The following is an 18,395-nucleotide window of genomic DNA, read 5'->3' on the forward strand; positions in this document are numbered from 1 at the left end:
AATAGCATGTTGGACCTTCTTTGGCCTCCAGAACTGCAGCAATTCTTTCTGGCATAGTTTCCACTATATGCTGAAAATACTCTGCAGGAATCTTGGTCCAATCTTCATAGGATATTTTCTCTCAAATTACATAGAGGGACTGACATGTTCTAAACTGCCTGTTATACCTTTACCCAGGGATGTTCTATAGGATTAAGATCTGGGGACTGTGAAGGCCAGGAAAACATTGAAAATTTGCTGTCTTGATACTGGAACAAATCCGTGATTATACAACCCTTGCGGCAGGGTTTCTTGTCTTGTTGAAAGTGTCCTTCTGCCATAGTTTAAGCAGCTGCATGAAGGGATGCACTCGGTCGCAATACATAGGTAAGCCCTTCTGTTCAAACATCTACTGATTTCAGAGGACCCATGGTGTGCCAAGAAAACATTCCTCACACCTTTATGCCACCTCTACCAGCTTGAACTGTTGACACCTGACAGGAAGGACTCTTTAATTCATGCTGCTTATGCCAAATTCTTACCCTCCCATCATCATAGTGCAACAGAATTTTGGATACATCTGACAAGATGATGTTCCACTGTTTAGTTTTCTGCTCTTCTGCCCACTGGAGTCTTGCCGTTCTGTTTGCCTCAGACAGCAATGACACTCGAACAGATCATCTGAACAGGTCATCCAAATGTGCTAAGGTGATGACCTGTGCATTCAGACATGTTAGTTGGAGCAACAGCATTGTATCTGGCTGCAATTTGCTTGACCGTGCACCACTTGATCATCAGAATTATTCTTGATGTCATCCTCCTTTGATCCCTTTCAAAATATTGGTCCTGGTTAGTCTGGTCCATGCCTCGTTCGCAGTTCGCTTCGCTCAGACCACTTGACTTTCCCATTCTAATGTTTACATGGCGTTTTTTGCAATTAGTCAAAACTGACCTTTCATGACCTTCATTATAAACTTTTCTAAGCAGTCATGACCTCACCCTGTCATAATATTTACTATCATATCTTCCCTGTGTCCAAAGTGATCTCATGGCAGGAATTTTCTAGCCAACCATTTCTAAGTCAAGCCAATTCAAGCAGAAATGCCACTGAGAGTGTTTCTGATGAACTCCTGTCATTGTACTAAGTCGGTAAGAAAGGGTTAACTACATAAAAATAAAAGTGAATGACTTAAAAGTTTGATCATTTTAACTGAATCTATATTTTATGGAATGGTGTAATTAACCTTCATTATAAACTTTCCTTAGTCGTCATGGCCTGTCCCTGCCAGAATATTTACTATCAGATTTTCCCTGTGTCCAAAGTGATATCATGGCAGGAATTTTCCCAAGTGTTTACATTAAAGGAATCTGACTATACTGATTACTCTTTGCCAGCTAACAGCAAATAAAAGATGCTGGATTTTGGATTATGTGAGTATATAACGCGTGACTGTGTTTGTGTCAGAGAAGGGAGAGGAGAGGCTTTGTCTCCAGCCTCCCGCTGCTTGCCGCTGTTCAGCTTCTCACTCCTGAGATCCTTCTCGTTCTCCTTCTCCCCATTGCGTCCCACTCCGCCAATGCTGCTGCAACTTCAACCGCTGACAAAGTGCACCAGCTCAAAGCGTGGTCTAGAGCCAAATTTCAACACGGGCATCTTCCTCATTGGCTCATCTCCTCAGAGGGGCAACACATGCACAGTTTCAGCTCCTATCGATGCCCACGTAGAACCTTATAAAATCAAACTGACAATGACAAGGAAACCATATTTTCAACACCTCCAGCACAAGTAGTAGTTTTTAGCAATGCACTACTTTTAGTGGTTGTTGAGCATCTGGAAAGAATGCAAGTCACCAGGGTAACATCATCAAGAAGCCCTTTTAGACTTACTTCCATCAGATGAATTCGGCCTCTTTTTTGCTTCAGTATTTGGGACTAATTCGTAGGAGGGCATTTTGCCAACATGAATCCCCTCTGCCATGTCATGCACTCTCTGCATCAGTTGTGGGCCATACCTGCTAGACCAAACATTTACATTCTGAATACTTTGGCTCAAGTTGTTAAAATCTTAGTATAAAAATCAACACTTTTATCTGTATCTTAATTTCAGGCTGATTTAACAAGTAGATAAGCTAACGTAGTGAGCGGTTGTCTTGGCTTGTCCTAATGGCAGTCAGGGGCCAAAACACTTACTGTAACACTTTATACTTATAACACACTTTCCTTAACTATTACAGATGCCGTTTAACAATGTTCTATTTTTAAAATATGGAAACAGCAACTCAGCACATAAGGCGTTAGACCATACCTGCATGCTAAGAACACATGGTTCACTCAGACCATCGATAGAGACAACAGCTGATCTAAGTCTCTTGCTTCGTAATTTTCAACGTGCTTGTTTATGAATAACTTTCGAGCTAACCACTGCTTATCACTTTCAAAGTGTTGTCAGAATTTATTGATATGAAAGGCTCTCGTCATGCTGATAATTGTCTGGTAGGACCAACTGACAACGTTATTGCCCCGACATACGCCCGGTGAGAAAAGCATTGTGGGAATTTCAAATATGGCCTGTGCAATGCTCGGTTTGCCTGCTAGTGCCTGATCTTCGAGCAGGGAACCTCCAGCTTTGGTCACGTTCTGCCCAGAAATCTATCCGCTTCAAGATTGGTCTAATGGGCCAGTCATTGCTCATCCTCCGCCGCTCTTGTTCAGTCGGCAGAGGGTGGATTTTCGTCCTGCTCTGTCTCTGTCCCATTGTCAAATGCGCTAACATTTGCTGAACTTGAATCTTTTTAATTCTATGGCAGGGGTAACATTCCAGAACTGTTGTCAGTGTAGATCATTTGAATAAATGACTGTTCTGTTTGCCTGCTACGAGCTGCCATAGCTGCAGGTGTTTGGTGACTAGACCAGTCAGCATGCAGGAGTCTGCCTATGTTCAGTTAGAACAGGCATCAGTAAGACAAGACTCGCTGTACTCACTCATTATCTTAATACTGTTCATTAAATTAAGTCAGCGGTTTATATTGAGTTTACGTCATTTGGTACGACGACTCTACAGTCTTGAATTGATTTATGCAGTGTAATATGGATATAAATGTTAAAATGTTCTATTACAGAACACGACACCTGTTGCGTTTTATATTGGTAAATATCTGATATGACCGCTGTAACATAAAGTTGCGGTTATAAGTACGTGAAACATTTTGATCGACTGAAATGTAGATGTATGTACATGCAATATATTTGTGATTATGTAAATCAAACAGCTATTCTTATTCTTATGGCTAGCTAAATTGATTGCAATTTCGTCGTCTTCAAGGCATGGCATGGTGTTTATTCATTCTTTGGCATACAAAATGACACCTTTTCACGTTTTGGAACTACAAATATGGCGGCCTTTTTTCTTTAGCGTTTTAATGACGTAAAAGCAGAGTCTCACCGTAAAGTCGGGCAGGAGGATCTGGACTCATTTATTTCTTCGTATCTTCCCCCATCTAGCGGTCAATAACGGGTAGTCTTGAACTGATTTCTATCGCGTAATACTTCGGATATAAATGTTTAAATTTCCTGTTTCAGAACAGACAAAGTATAGTCAACCAGTTCTAACCTTTTGATAAAAACTTGAACTTCAAAGTAGGTGAATCTATTTCCTTAAACCAATGAGATCACAGTTCATTTACATAACATCAATGCTTTGAGTGCTTTAGATATGAGAACATCACAGTGATCTTTCTGCTCACACATCAGTCAGTCTATAATTCTGTGTTTCTATAGCTTCCAACTTTCATGAGTTCCTTGAATCTGTGGAGAAAAGTGCAGACCAATGTAGTTTCTTATTTGTGAACATTTATACATTTATTGTAATTTATTTATCATTTAAATGTTTTAATTCTTTTAATTTATAGACATAAGGATACAGAAAACAGTTCATATATGTATAGTACATCAATCAATGTATAACACTTTTAGTACTTAGTATATGAATCAATGTATAATATTTGGACTGCTTTAACACCAGTACAAAAGTTTAATATAATAAAGAAATAATGCACTGTGATTACGTGTGGCGGCACGAGTGCCGTAGGGCGAGGGGCAGGACGCACAGACTCCACTGACTGGGACGAACATTTATTAACATAAATGACAGCGGCACTCATGTATTAGAAACAATAAACATGGACCTGAAACAAATGAAGTTAAACAAACATAATACACAAGAATACATCTAACATAAACACGTTACATTCAGACATTACACCGACAATGACCAACACCCTGTACACTTTAACACGGGTTTATATACATTGAGACGAACAAGGTGCAGGTGTGGTTACAAACACAGCCCTCCCACTGAACGTGGCAGGCCAAACCACATGACTCGGGGGAGGCTAACATTCCATGACATTATGCTTCATCTTGTAAAAGCTTTACATGACTGACAATTTCAGCTTTTTCAGAGGACCTATTTAATTCTTTCTTACATTGTACTTCTTTCCATTCCTAGTCTAATCTTGAAATAAATTTAATTTTAATGGAAGTCTTCATAATGTGTGTTTCAGGTTATGCAAATACTTTGGGAGTTGTTTAAATCAGTCAATCTACTGAATTCCCCACCAACAACAGTATGAATAATTAATTGTCATTTACATTTATAACTTTTAACATACTAGTAGCATGTGAGTTTCATGAATTTGTACTTCATTAACTATTTGTATCACATTATTTACATTACTGTTGTAATAGTAATAGTAAAAATTCAATGGTAATAGGGCACATTGATTTGACACAGTTCAATGGCATTAAACTGCTATTAAATGAGTTCCAGTGAAGTAACTTGCTACTTGAGTATTCTTGTAACAGATACTTTCTTACTTTTACTTAAGTAATAATTTAAATGACTACTTTTACTTCTACTTCAGTAGTTATTATTTTAAAGTAACAGTAATTTTACTTGATGACAGTTTTGCCTACTCTACCGACCTCTCTCTGTATTACAGTTAATGTCTTGATCTTTATCAAAAACCCATGTAGTGCCTGCATGGAGGGACTTCGTGTTGTATTGGAAAACTGTAATAAATGTCTATATAACTGTACCCATCTTTCAGCTACGTACTCAGCTGCCGCTAAAAATAGGGATTTCACATATTTTTTAAACTTTTGACTTATTTTCCCAATGACCAAAATGTCAGCGCAACCCTGTAGTAACATCACAATGTCTATGACGTCACAATGGCTATGACATCACTACATCTATTTTAAAGGTGAGCGCAAGCATCTATATGTTATTTCACTTGACACACTTCAGCAGTTCAAAGGTTGGGAGACAATAGGGTGAATTAAACCTAACCATAGGTGGTGGATTACTACTGAATTTTACAGAACAAGGTACAGTGGAATGTTTAGTCTCTTAGGGATCATTTTGATGCATTTCAAACAGAGAAGGTCTGTCAGAAAAACAGCTGTAACATCCAAAACATACTTCATCAAGCATTAAAAAGTGGCATGGTGTTCTTGTCATATAGATTTTAGGGAATCTGTCATTAAACTGCTCAAAAGTATTTTAGTGATGTCATAATATTACTATTACAGGAGAGCTGCAAATATTCTAAATTGGAACTGCACAGCCTAATATCCAAATAAGTCTGTACTGAATCTCTGTGACCAAAAGGAAACGACCCTTACAGTGGCACCAGCAATGCAGACGGTATTCAGACAGGGAATCGATTTAGCGAGGAATATTTGCTCGTCAACTTTTGGGATAATGGCAAAAAGGGTAGGTTGGGCAAATGTTTTAAAAAGAGAATACTTGTTTAATACTACCTTACAACCAAGTTTTATCTAACTTTGTACTGAGAATTTTTGCTTCTTAACCCCCAGGCCCTCTATAACCCTCTATTGGAGGATGATGAAGAAACATCTGATGATGCCTTTTGTATGGACCCATTGTGTCCGGTAAGATAAGGCTGTATTTTCAGACATTGAGTACTGTTAATAGAATAAAGTCTATGGGATGGATCTTTTCACATCCAGAATGAAATGTTACCACTCCAAAATCTATTTTTCTCTGTGTTTTGTCTGAAGGATTTTAAGGGGGCATTTTGGGGTCAAGTTGTGGTAAGTAGCACTACCTTTTCACAGATGTTTCAATAGGCTAAAGCTTTTACCCATAAAGCATGTTTTCAAGCACTGTCATGTGTCTTCTGAGTCAAACATGATCTTTTGTAAACAAATTAACTTGGTTAATGATAAATAATAAATAAATGATTGACATTCCTCATGATAAGAGGCTCATTCCACAGAAGTAGTTCTAAGTGTGACAGAGTAATGTCCTGACACACAAAACCACTGCAGTGGAATCAGACCTCTTTTTAGAGGTTTTTCTTATACATCTAGACCTAGACCTTTATACTCCACCTGGGTCTTATAGGAGGACAATGTGGAGACCCCCTTTGGCACTGTATGCTGCACCATGGCAGGTATCCCCAGGGATAACCGACCGGTCATCCTCACCTACCATGACATCGGAATGAACCGTAAGACTCTGATACTGTTGCTTGTGGCACGTAGCTGATTGCTCTAAAGTCTAAAACTTAGCATAAGCGTCATTTATTGTGTTGTAATGACCCTGGAATGCATGTCTGCAGACAAAACTTGCTTCGACGTTCTTTTCTATGATGAGGACATGCAGGAAATCATGCGACACTTTGCCGTGTGTCAGGTCAACGCTCCTGGGCAACATGAGGGTGCCAGCACCTTCCCTGCAGGGTGAGCGTGAGTGCACCATATGCCACAATGTTCTTTCAGGGGCTGAAAGACATTCCAAGGTTAAATCTAATCTAAAATGTGACCTTCAGCTACCCCATACAATTTTTTCCAGAATGTATATTTATCAGAACCTACTCCATAGCCCTCCGTCTGCCCTCAGACCACTCCTTCCTGGCAGTCAGACAGGACGACTCTATGCCATGGTGTTGGTGCCCACCTAAACTAACATCTGGAGGCCCTGACTGTCAGCATGTCTAGCTGGCACCGGCTTGTCATGCACCAGGGTTTCTTTCATGAACTTTTTTCTTAGCGTTCATATGCTACATTGATGGCTGTGGCTCCCAGTACATCATAGCTAGGTTTAGCAGGTTCAAATCCTGAAGAATCAGTGGCGTCCCTTAGAATTATAACTCACTCAGGGCAATTTTTTCCTGTAGATTCACATATCCCTCAATGGACAAGCTCTCCGAGACCCTCCCAATTGTGCTCAAGCATTTTAAGTGAGTGAACCAGATTAGCCATTTACTCTGAGATTAAACTGTCAATCCTTGTTCTAATCTGAAACCTTGCGCTTTAATGGTTTAAAGTTATGTACATTTTTTTCTCTCCACAGAATTAAGAGTGTTATTGGAATGGGTGTTGGAGCAGGAGCAAACATCCTCACACGGTTCGCTGTGAGTTGTAGCACTGTCTTTCTTCCCAATAGATTTTAACACAATGATCAAACAAGGATTACTCCTTGGTGAAATTCTTGCTTTGTAACAAAGTGTTGATACTTGCAGCATAATCCTAATCATTACACTGTCAAGCTAGCTAGACATCAACTCTCCAGAATACTGACGCTTCACTATTGTTCCTCTGCTTGCACATGTAAACAAACCTTTTTCTAAGTGCAATGTAAAGTGCAAGAATGCCAAATATGGAGACTCTTAATTGCTCATTTAACTACAACAGTTTGACATATAGTAAGTAATTTTGCCCTGAAGGTTCATCTCCCTTTGACTGCTCATGCATAAATGTCTTGCAGTTGAAGTACCCAGACTTGGTTGAGGGCCTTGTCCTGATGAACATTAATGCTCAGGCAGAGGGCTGGGCAGACCGGGCAGCATCCAAGGTATCACAGTCTAATGCAATAGTAATTATCATTCTGTTAACACCCTGCTTAAACATCACGATCCCTGTATCTCTACAATTATGTCATTTAGCTGGTCCCACCTAGCGTCCATGTCTATGGTTTCCCTGTCTCATGTCTTTTGTTTTGCTTTACTTCCTTGTTGTGGTTCCGTTGCTTAGTTTCATTTTCTTTGCTCCTTATTATTTGCACCTGTCTTGTTTAACTCTTATTAATTCATGTATTTAAACCGTCTTGTTCCCTGTGTCTTGGCTGTTCACTGAATCCATATAACTTTCAATGTGATAACAAATAGTTCTCAGCATATTACTCTTAGTTTTCTGCAGTTTCCAGTTAACCTTTCATGCCAATCATATGGTGACAATCGACCCTATATTTTTATTCTTTTGGGATCCTTAGAAAAGTGTCAAGCCTCTTTTAATAAAGTAATGTATTTGATCAAAGCTTATGTGTACTCCAGCCACTAAAGATCAACCCACACTTTCCACAGATTTCCAGCTGGGCCCTTGGTCCCCCCAGTGTTGTCATCTCCCACCTGTTCGGTCAGGTACGAAATAACGCCTAAAATGAAATGTATATTGTATGTATTATTGAGCAGTACTTGTCAACCCAGTCCTTGTGATACATCTGACATCCCACATTTTCCCTCTATCCCAGCTCCTGACAACATCATCCTAGCTCCTAAACCAAGCCATTAGGAAAATGAACACCTGGTACAGGTGTACTGGGCTGGGTTAGAATAAACATGTGGGCCATTTCATGTGTACTGTGGACTGGGTCACTAAACACTGAACTAGAATATTTAAAAGTTAAATGCCTTATTACTAAAGATGAGTGTTCCAAATGAGCTGTCCTGAATTTAGACTGTGTCCTTTTCGTAACTAAAGAACCAGATGCCTACATTATTGTCCATCAAAAGGTCAACAATGTTTTTTTTTTTTTTTACATATTCTTTTTATTATACATTTCTGTCTCGAGTGCCTGTGCAGACTGTGCATATAGAGGAAGAGACATTTAAATTCATATTCACATCAAGTTTTGATGTTTTGTGACTGATTGCGTCTTGGACTGACTCCTTTATGGCACCGTGGCAGGAGGAGATTAAGAAGAAGGCAGAATTTGTAAAGACCTTCCATCACAACATCAGCAAAAGGATTAACCAGACCAACCTTCTGCATTTTATGAAGTCCTACAACAGGTATGACTGACATCTGCATTCTATGGAATCTTCTGAGCTCTCTGCTTCTAGACTTGTTTGTCATATGAACAGCTCCCAGTCTTATTAGATCTGATCAATTTTCAGCCGAAGTAAACTGAACATTAAGAGAACTTCTCTGGGTAGAAAGACTCTAAAGTAAGTGAGAAACTGTTTCTCTTTTATCCTTATTCCATGTTATTTTTTGATGTAAAATGCCCCTGTGCCACCACATGGCTGAAAGGTTTTGTTGCTGTAGGTGTCACACTCTTCTGGTGGTAGGAGATGACTCTCCTGTGGTGGATGCTGTGGTATGTACAGCTTGTTTTACATGCAGAAGTTTAAAAACAACATTCAAAATCCAACCCAGCATTCAAATCAAACTTCTATATGTACCTGGGAGCCTGCGTGCAAATGTTTGTGTTTTCTGTCGTAGGTTGACTGCAATTCCAAAATGAATCCCTCAAAGACAACCCTCCTCAAAGTTAGTGACCTTCAAACCTCAGCAAAGCAATACTTAAAATGTTATGTTTTGCTTTTTTTATTTGACTCTCATTATAAATGCAGAAGTCATTATATGTCACTGGGGGCTTATAAATCATGAACGTTGTGATGAACTTGTGGTGAATAACATTGTCCTTCATGTTGTCCCTCATGAAGATGGCTGACTGTGGAGGTCTACCACAGCTTGATCAGGTCTGTCGTTACCCATTAAAATAATGCTCTTGCATTCAAACTGAGTGATGCACTGTGTAATCTATTGTGTCCTGTTCTTACCTTATAGCCTGGCAAGCTGGCAGAAGCCTTGAAATACTTCATTCAAGGACTGGGCTACAGTAAGTAAATACTGTAAACACACTGTCAAAAGGTCGAAATTAAAAATCGTTCAGCCTCTGCGCAATGTAAAACCCATAAATCCAGTTTAGAAAAGTTCATTACTGCCTGTTGTAGACCTTCAGGCTTTCACAACTATCTTTAAGTTATGCATGCTTTCTAAATGGTGCAGTTAAGTAGGGACCTTGAGCTATGTTACTTCACCTTGTCCTTCTGCTTATCTGCCTCTGACAGTGTCTTCTGCAGGCATGACACACCTGTCTCATTGGCACCCCGCCTTCTCCACCAGAATGGCATTCTTCCACCCCTGGGCCATCACTTCCATGGAGAGCACCTCCAAGCAACGCTGAAGATGAGGCTCTCCTACCCGCTGCTCCATCCCAGTGTTGTCATGCTCAGTTGGGCTCCATTTCAAATAAAAAATACTCTAAATTGAGGGACCATTGATGTGTTGGTGTTAGTGTTTGTGTGTCATTGTCCCAGTGGACTAATTTAGACTTGCACAAAAGGAAAAAAAAAACCTAAATGATAAAAAGCTGTTTAAAATGTTTATACTTATCAGGCTCAGTGTTGTACCTTTATTTAGTAGCCATAAAAAAGTTGATGTATAGTACATCAATCAATGTATAACACTTTTAGTACTTAGTATATGAATCAATGTATAATATTTGGACTGCTTTAACACCAGTACAAAAGTTTAATATAATAAAGAAATAATGCACTGTGATTACGTGTGGCGGCCCGAGTGCCGTAGGGCGAGGGGCAGGACGCACAGACTCCACCGACTGGGACGAACATTTATTAACATAAATGACAGCGGCACTCACGTATTAGAAACAATAAACATGGACCTGAAACAAATGAAGTTAAACAAACATAATACACAAGAATACATCTAACATAAACACGTTACATTCAGACATTACACCGACAATGACCAACACCCTGTACACTTTAACACGGGTTTATATACATTGAGACGAACAAGGTGCAGGTGTGGTTGCAAACACAGCCCTCCCACTGAACGTGGCAGGCCAAACCACATGACTCGAATGTGTGTTTCAGGTTATGCAAATACTTTGGGAGTAGTTTAAATCAGTCAATCTACTGAATTCCCCACCAACAACAGTATGAATAATTAATTGTCATTTACATTTATAACTTTTAACATACTAGCAGCATGAGTTTCATGAATTTGTACTTCATTAACTTTTTGTATCACATTATTTACATTACTGTATTAAGTACCCAATGCTCTGCTTTGAAGAAGAAGAAGTACAACATTGAATTATTTTACTGCACTTGTACTGCATATTTTCAATGTATTTACATCATTTTAGAGAATGCCATATTAAGGAATAAATAAATAAATAAAGTTTATTTACCTGCTATTGTTCTTACGTCCACTGAAGTCCAAAATAATCTTTAAGGCTCTAGGTTCCTTAATAGCAAATACATTTCTGTGGTATTCTGATTTATTTTCTACTTGAAAGACAGGGAATATTCTGATGTCTTTATTAGTAACTTTAATGCACCTAATGCACCCTTTTGGGGCACCCTAAAACTCTGACTAGTATTACGTGAGTAATCGCTCTAGAGCAGGGAATTGAAGATAACAGGATAATTGAGGAAAAAAGGGGAAATTTTGTTTTTTTTTCTAAAATGAATGATGTAGCCAGCGATATGAAGCCCACCCAGCCTGTTTCACTATTTGGTATCTATAGGCCACCACGGCCCTACTCAGAATTTATTAAGGAATTTTCAGATTTCCTTTCTAATCTAGTCACTTTTGTAGAAAGAGCCATTATTTTTTGTGATTTCAATATTCACCTTGATAATGCCCAAGACCCTTTGAGATTGGCCTTTAGCTGTATATCAGAATCAATTGGTTTCATCCAATGTATAAGAGAAGCCACACACTCTGATGGACATGCGCTTGACTTACTATTGACATACGGTGGACACGGAGAACATAGTCAGACTACCCCAGTCGGATGCCATCTCAGACCATTCCTTAATTTCATTTGAACTACATACAAGCCACAATATAATAACCTCGCCTCGCTATCATAGCAGACGCACGATCACATCAGCCACTGCATCCCCTGTAGATTCACACACTGTTCTTTATAAAGGCATCTCTCACAGTTTAGTTACATGTAACATTTTAGCTTTTAAGCATGTAGCCACCTTTCCATATCCTTTTCTAACCTTTAAAGGGAGATGTTTCTAGCATCACCTTTGACCACATTTCCATACTTTCAAATGCAATAAATTCTTTACAAGAGGTGGTCCCTGTTATTACTGAGGTAATAACATGCGTGTTTACAGGGAAAAGAGGCCTAACAGTGCATTGGACAGATTAATAACATAAAACATAAGGGAGTTTAGAGATTCTGTGTCCTTTCAGAATGACTTGCATACAGGGCTTCAGGCTTCAGTAAAGGATCCTGCGTAGGCTTTTGGTGGACCTCAGGGTAAGATATATGAACTCTCCACCAGGCTCAGGACCATATAGAAAAACAATCTTCTTTAGGACAAGGCTAATACAAATCTTCTCTTGGAATGTAGTGGTAATGGCTTCCAACTGGTGTGGGTATTGAATAGCAGTTTGCATATATTGACTACTGTGTGGTTCAGATGTAATGGTGGTGAATGCAAACACTAATATGTAAAGGAAGGTGGGGTGAATACATAACCACTTCTGAAAAGTGTATAAAAATATGGGTTCTCTGTTTGACAGTTAGACCTTCACGAAGGGTGCCTCAATAATGCTTGTTAAGGTTAACCGGCAATAAAGGATGGGACCAGCTATTCTCTTTAACTAATTCTGAAGGCTGACTCTTCATGTTATGTTTGAATGTTTAACTTTAAAACTAACTGACTGGGTATTTAGGAACGACATTACTTTCCAAACTTCATTACTACTTTTCATCCCTTCTCATACCTTTCGGTTTCTACCCTTTATCATCTTTGTTAGCTGCACAGCAGGGGCAGGATATTGGTGGAATCCTGCAAGGCATTCCAGCACTCTCTTACAAAACTATTAAAACTGTTTTTTGCCATATCCATATAAGATATCTCAAATGTGTATAGAATGTAGGTAAGCAATTCTGCTTCCTCCATGGTGCAAATTTGGTATAGATTGAATAACCCTATTTATAATCTTCAGTAGCATATAAGAAATCCAGATCCTCAAATAGCCACATTAGAAATTGTAATTTGGTACAATTTTAAATGCTTGTCTATCACAGGGTAGACTTAGATTGAGACACCATGTTTGACAATTGTATTCGAAACCACCATACCTAGTAAAATTTACTGGGCTCAACCAACCCTTGTAATTGCACATCTTCCTACATCTCACAAGGGACAACTTTCTGGAGGGACATTACTTCACATAATGTCATTCCTTTAATCTAGCATCTTAAACACTGATGATGGGTTTACTCCAGCTACACAAGCTAATGCTAACACTTGCTAATGTCCTCTTTTCTCAGGCCTGGTGTACTTCCTCCTTTCTAACAAAAGGCCGTTTAATCCTGTCAATGATTTGTGATACCCAGTTTGTTTTCTTTGTATCATCATTTTAAAATCAAGTGAAAATCTAAGACTTACAATAGTACACTTACATTGCTTTAGGTAGTTTGGTTAATCAGCCTTGGTTACTACCAAAGAGCTGCACATATGTAATCATGATGTCAGGACATCTCAAGGATTACACTATGAACCGGATGGACAAGTTGACTTGTGGAATTGATCACCTGCAAGTGGATATTACAGTAAACCTGGACTGCATGGATAACCGTTTGTGCTCTTCAGGACTATGACATCAGCCCCAGCCTGAAGACCAAGGGGGGAAATTTAGGTACCATGCCAATCCAGCAGATAGCAGCACCATCATCACCGCATTGAGCAAACTTGCATCAAATGGAAGAAAGAGGGTGTGCCTAAAAGCAGGTGGAATTCAGGTGTCTTAAATACCCTGATCAACAGACCTTTACTCTCTCCCTGGTTTTTCCTCCATCAAGGTTAGACCTAAAAGAGGGGCTTTGTCATCTCTCTCTCAGATACTTTCTTCACTCAGCACCATGTGGACAGTTAACAGCAAACAGCTGAGAATCATATTTCTCCATTTAATTGATCCAAGAGATGGTGGAATCTAGACTAACGTCTTGTTACCACCCCGTCTAGGCTATGGCACCGTACCAAGGAAAAAGAATGATAAACGGCTAAAGGAATGGAACATGCAACTGTTAAAGAGTAACAGAAAGAAACATAAGCACAAATGGTAGACTCTTTTTAGTGTATTGTTGTATAATACAGAAGTTACAAATAAACACACTGGTGCAATTTCTTCTGAAGTGACCCAGGCCAAAACAATAAATAAGACACACACCAGCGAAAGAAAATTGAGGTCCAAGCAGGGAAAAGAAGGTCATACACACAAATGATACAATTACAAACAAGCCAAAACCGACTGCTGAACTAGCTGCCACTGCCGCCACCCCCGCTGCCGCCGCTGCCTCACTGCCTCCAACAGCCCCACTGCCTCCCTCCTCTTCTGCCTTCGGGAGGGGCCTTTATATAGGAGTGGCCAGGAGTGGCCAGCAGGCAGGTAGACCTGGGGAGGAACAGAGCAGAGTCAAGTTCAGAAAAGGTGAGGAAACCTGGCACCGGATCTGGATTCTGAGATACACCTAGAGAAAGGAAACACATACACACACGCTTACAGACAGAAATCTGATCAACATTACCACAGCAACAGGTTCACCAAATTTCTTCAAGCAAGCTTGCAAATGCGGTCAGTTCCCTCCTGTTAAACTGCGGATGGAACTCATATTCCCAGCATACCTTGACGACGTCACATTTTATCAACAAGAAACCAGGGGTGGAAATTCCCTCCTAATTGTAGACAAACTGAGTGAGGATGACCAACTGAGATAATCACCAAAAATCATCAACATGTGAGACTTTTACATCTGGGCATAGTTTATAGTCGGGCATATCTGGGCAAAAGTATATAGGTTACATTTAGCTGATGCTTTTATCCAAAGCAACTGAGTACAACTTGAGCAATTGAGGGCCTTGCTCCGATGCCCAACAGTGGACCTTGATCCAACAACCTTCTGATTATAACTCAAGTAACTCAAGTAACAGCTGCCACTGCTTGAATTAAACAGTAAAGTTTAATCAAGATCCTAGTACTTTCTTGAAAGTATTTGGGCTTGGTGTACATACCATTTTGTTTGGATAATCTTAAGTAATATTTGTACAGACTGGAAGTTCTTTTTCCTCTTTGCATACAATCTCTCTATGTCTTGCTTTTTACTAGCAAACATAGGTATCATCATGTCACTTCAATAGGCACAGACACATTGACCTTATTGTTCAGTTAGTAAACCTGCCATTACCCTTTGTTCTAACATCATGTGAGAACAAGCCAGCTGAGCTCATTAACATACAGTCACATTGCTGTTTAAATTCTGCACCATTTTATTGCTGGCACAATAGCATGTCCGCCTCCTTCTCGCTCTCGCGAGCGTGTACTGACCTGCATGAAAGCATTCGCTCTCCTCTCCTTTTACATACTCACACACATAAACACATGCTCGCTATATTTTAGCTTGTTTTTCTGTAAATATACAGATTGTTTATGCTATTGTTTGTGATTTAGAGTAGTTGCGTTAATAAATGTATCATTTATTCTCACCAAGTTGTCTGTCTTGATATCATTCAGATTGTGCTTGTTGCCAATATCCTCAAACAAATGACTGTAATTTAAATCTTTCAGGGATCAAATCATTAATGTTACTTTCTTTGTTAAAAATGAAAGATTGTGATTTCAATATTTGAGATGATTTAATGGGACTGATTAGTGTGTCAAACCACTACAGTGGGCCTGTCCCTCTTGCTGGGCGCCCAGCGCACTGTGACAGCATGACTTTAAACTTAGCAAACAGGAACTGTTTGGATTGCTTCAACCACAGTGGCAACAAGACTAAAGATATGTGAGGAGGCTTCTCAAATAAGCTTCTCACTTTTTTCAACATGAATTGGCATTTCATTTTCGTTTTCATCATTTGATGTAAGTTATTTTCTATGCAATACTACAATATATACATTGTTAGTTTTTTTTGTTTTTTTTTTCATATGTAGCATTTTTTAATTCCTTAGCAGAAACAAGAATTCTTGTGTTCCAGTAACAGTGGTGCTGGGTTGTATATGCAGGCACTGAGAAATGGAATTGGTCACAGAAGCAGTTAAGTCTTCAGAGTGGAGCATCTGTCAACATCTGAAATATAAACAACATAAGAAATACTGGTGCTGTGAGCGTGTAACAGCATTCAATTACTGCACGATTATGGCATATGCCAACAATACAAACAAGAAAGTGACAGTAACTGATAACCCAGCTCAGAGTCTCTTTACTGTCACTGTGAGGGATCTACAGGAGAGAAACACTGGAGCATATTGGTGTGCAGTGGAGATTTCAGGAATATTTCAACCAGATGTCAAAACACAGCTATATATCACTGTGAAATCAGGTATTACAAATTCTTTATGAATATTGAATATTCAGTTTAGTGACATTTCTCATATTGCATATATTTCATCCATACATATTCATACAAAAGTGCCTTTCTTTGTTTCCAGCTCCTGCTGTGTCTGTGACCAAGAGCAGAGTGAGTGGAGAGGAGGGGAGCAGCGTCAGTGTCCAGTGTCTCTACAGCGCTGCATATAAGAAAGAGGCGAAGAAGTGGTGCAGATCTATAGACTGGACCTGCTACACAGTGGGGAGGACCAACACATCCCAGAATTCAGCAGTGCAGATCAGTGATGATGGGAAAGGCACCTTCACGGTGTTGATGACTGGACTGAAGAAGACTGATGCTGGCTGGTACTGGTGCTCCACTGGAGGTCTAGAAGTTCCTGTTCACTTTGACGTCACTGATGCACTTGCAGGTATATTGTTTTGTATCTAATCAATTAAATGGTGTAAAAATTATTAATGTTGTTTAACCTTTAAAAGATGACAACAGTGATTAAAGAAAGAAAAAAAAAACTATGCATAGGGTGCCTTATTAGATTTGGTTATGTCACGTTGCAGCCCCGCCCCTCCTCAAACGTCTTGGTGTGTACGTGTGTGTGTTCGTCCATGTCGCCGCGCCCTTTCGTGTCGTCCACCTGTTCTGTATTATGTGTAATCCTCGTGTGTGTGTATATATGTCTCTTGTGTTGTAGTACGTGTTGTTGGTGTTTGAACGGTGTTTAGTGAGGTGTGCGGTGTTAGATGTGTCGTCTGTGTTAAATAAAAATGTGTGTTTGAACGTGCCCCTACTCCACATACTGTTAGCCTCGAATCATCACAGAAACACCAACCAAAGAAGGATGCCTGGGAAGGGCAAGAAGAAGGGGAAGAAGGGGAAAAGACGCACTTCCCCAAATAGTGCCTGCAATCCCTCCGTGCTCTTGGGTACCCTCCTGACTCCTGCTGCAGAAGAGCGTGGTCTGGGGGCAGAGGTGGAGGAGTCACACGGGATTACGTCTGACCATAATGACTGGTATAACTATTTCCAGTCCTCGGAGTCGGACACCGCGGACTTTTCCTGTACCAGGGTGAGGCCATCACTCATCCTGTCTTCGCTCCATGGGATCACAACAGAGCAGGGACCTGCTGGGTACTACGGAGACCTACCTATTTATGAGGACAGGTACTTGGAGGTGGAATCCGCAGAGTCCTACATGGACCTTACAGAGGGATATGCGGAGTATGGCGAGCGAGGGGAGTGCCGTAACGTCACCCTAGAGTCAGACTTGGGGTCGGATCATGAGGAGGACCCGTCGATGGAGGTGGAGGAGGTACCTCAGGGGAATCTAGGCGCTCTGGAGTCAGCAAGCAGCCCTGGGTGACTGGTGGAGAGATGGCATCATCAACAGAGGAGGACATTCCTCCCCCTAGGGCGAGGACCTATGCCTAAGTCTCGGGGAGGTAAAAAGGCAGCGGCACCGAGGTCTGCTCTGCCGGGGTCTGGCAGGGTCACCAGGGTCTGCTCCAACACCTGATGGTGAATGACATCTCAAAACTATTCTTGAACGTACTTTTTCAGATTTGAATTCCTTACTGAGAAGTTTGAAAGAACTTAGGAGTCGTTGTTGAGTTACGAAAAAATGTGTCTGGAGTGTGAATGGCCATCATAACTTGCGTTTTTCATCGGAGCCTTGCTCACTAAAGCTGTTATTTTAACTAAGCCTACTCGCTGGTTGAGTTAGCTAGACAGGCAAGCTTGTTAAGGTTTAATTCCCGAAGTTTGGGCCCTGCTGTCGGCTTGTATGTCGACACGTAGCCCCCAGGAGAGAGAGTTTCGCCTGGTTTGGGCTCCTACGCGACAGCAAGGATTGTATTTTGCACTGGAAAACTTAAATCAGATTGTGAGCTAAGAAAAGGGGGAGAGAGACAAGTACTCATGCATGTGAGCACACAGC

General features: G+C 40.3%; 2 protein-coding genes across 2 annotated transcripts; both read left to right on the forward strand.

Moving 5' to 3' along the window:
* Positions 1–6,262: 6,262 nt before the first annotated feature.
* LOC145655738 (protein NDRG1-like) lies at positions 6,263–10,741 on the forward strand. Its single transcript, XM_081709233.1, has 13 exons — positions 6,263–6,515; positions 6,627–6,747; positions 7,185–7,247; positions 7,361–7,421; positions 7,775–7,861; positions 8,340–8,426; positions 8,974–9,077; positions 9,183–9,233; positions 9,334–9,385; positions 9,511–9,558; positions 9,735–9,770; positions 9,859–9,910; positions 10,143–10,741. Exons 1-13 carry the CDS (start codon positions 6,452–6,454, stop codon positions 10,256–10,258), a joined length of 942 nt encoding a protein of 313 aa, XP_081565359.1. The 5' UTR covers positions 6,263–6,451; the 3' UTR covers positions 10,259–10,741.
* Positions 10,742–16,149: 5,408 nt separating this feature from the next.
* On the forward strand, positions 16,150–17,822 carry LOC145655721 (polymeric immunoglobulin receptor-like). Its single transcript, XM_081709214.1, has 3 exons — positions 16,150–16,456; positions 16,566–16,874; positions 17,410–17,822. Exons 1-3 carry the CDS (start codon positions 16,150–16,152, stop codon positions 17,820–17,822), a joined length of 1,029 nt encoding a protein of 342 aa, XP_081565340.1.
* The last annotated feature ends 573 nt before the right edge of the window (positions 17,823–18,395 follow it).

Source organism: Electrophorus electricus, unplaced genomic scaffold (genome assembly GCF_041902795.1).
Source record: "Electrophorus electricus isolate QZ-2024a unplaced genomic scaffold, ASM4190279v1 Scaffold33, whole genome shotgun sequence".
Classification (NCBI taxonomy): domain Eukaryota; kingdom Metazoa; phylum Chordata; class Actinopteri; order Gymnotiformes; family Gymnotidae; genus Electrophorus; species Electrophorus electricus.

What these genes read in the sequence shown, in the direction of transcription:
- LOC145655738 (XM_081709233.1), top strand. Translation starts at nt 6,452, where the DNA reads ATGGCAGGTATCCCCAGGGATAACCGACCGGTCATCCTCACCTACCAT. An exon ending in CAGACCGGGCAGCATCCAAG is followed by an intron (nt 7,862 to 8,339) that starts GTATCACAGTCT and finishes TGTGTACTCCAG; the next exon opens with CCACTAAAGATCAACCCACA. An exon ending in CTCCTGTGGTGGATGCTGTG is followed by an intron (nt 9,386 to 9,510) that starts GTATGTACAGCT and finishes TTTCTGTCGTAG; the next exon opens with GTTGACTGCAATTCCAAAAT.
- LOC145655721 (XM_081709214.1), top strand. Translation starts at nt 16,150, where the DNA reads ATGGAATTGGTCACAGAAGCAGTTAAGTCTTCAGAGTGGAGCATCTGT. An exon ending in ATATATCACTGTGAAATCAG is followed by an intron (nt 16,457 to 16,565) that starts GTATTACAAATT and finishes CTTTGTTTCCAG; the next exon opens with CTCCTGCTGTGTCTGTGACC. An exon ending in CGTCACTGATGCACTTGCAG is followed by an intron (nt 16,875 to 17,409) that starts GTATATTGTTTT and finishes CTCCTGCTGCAG; the next exon opens with AAGAGCGTGGTCTGGGGGCA.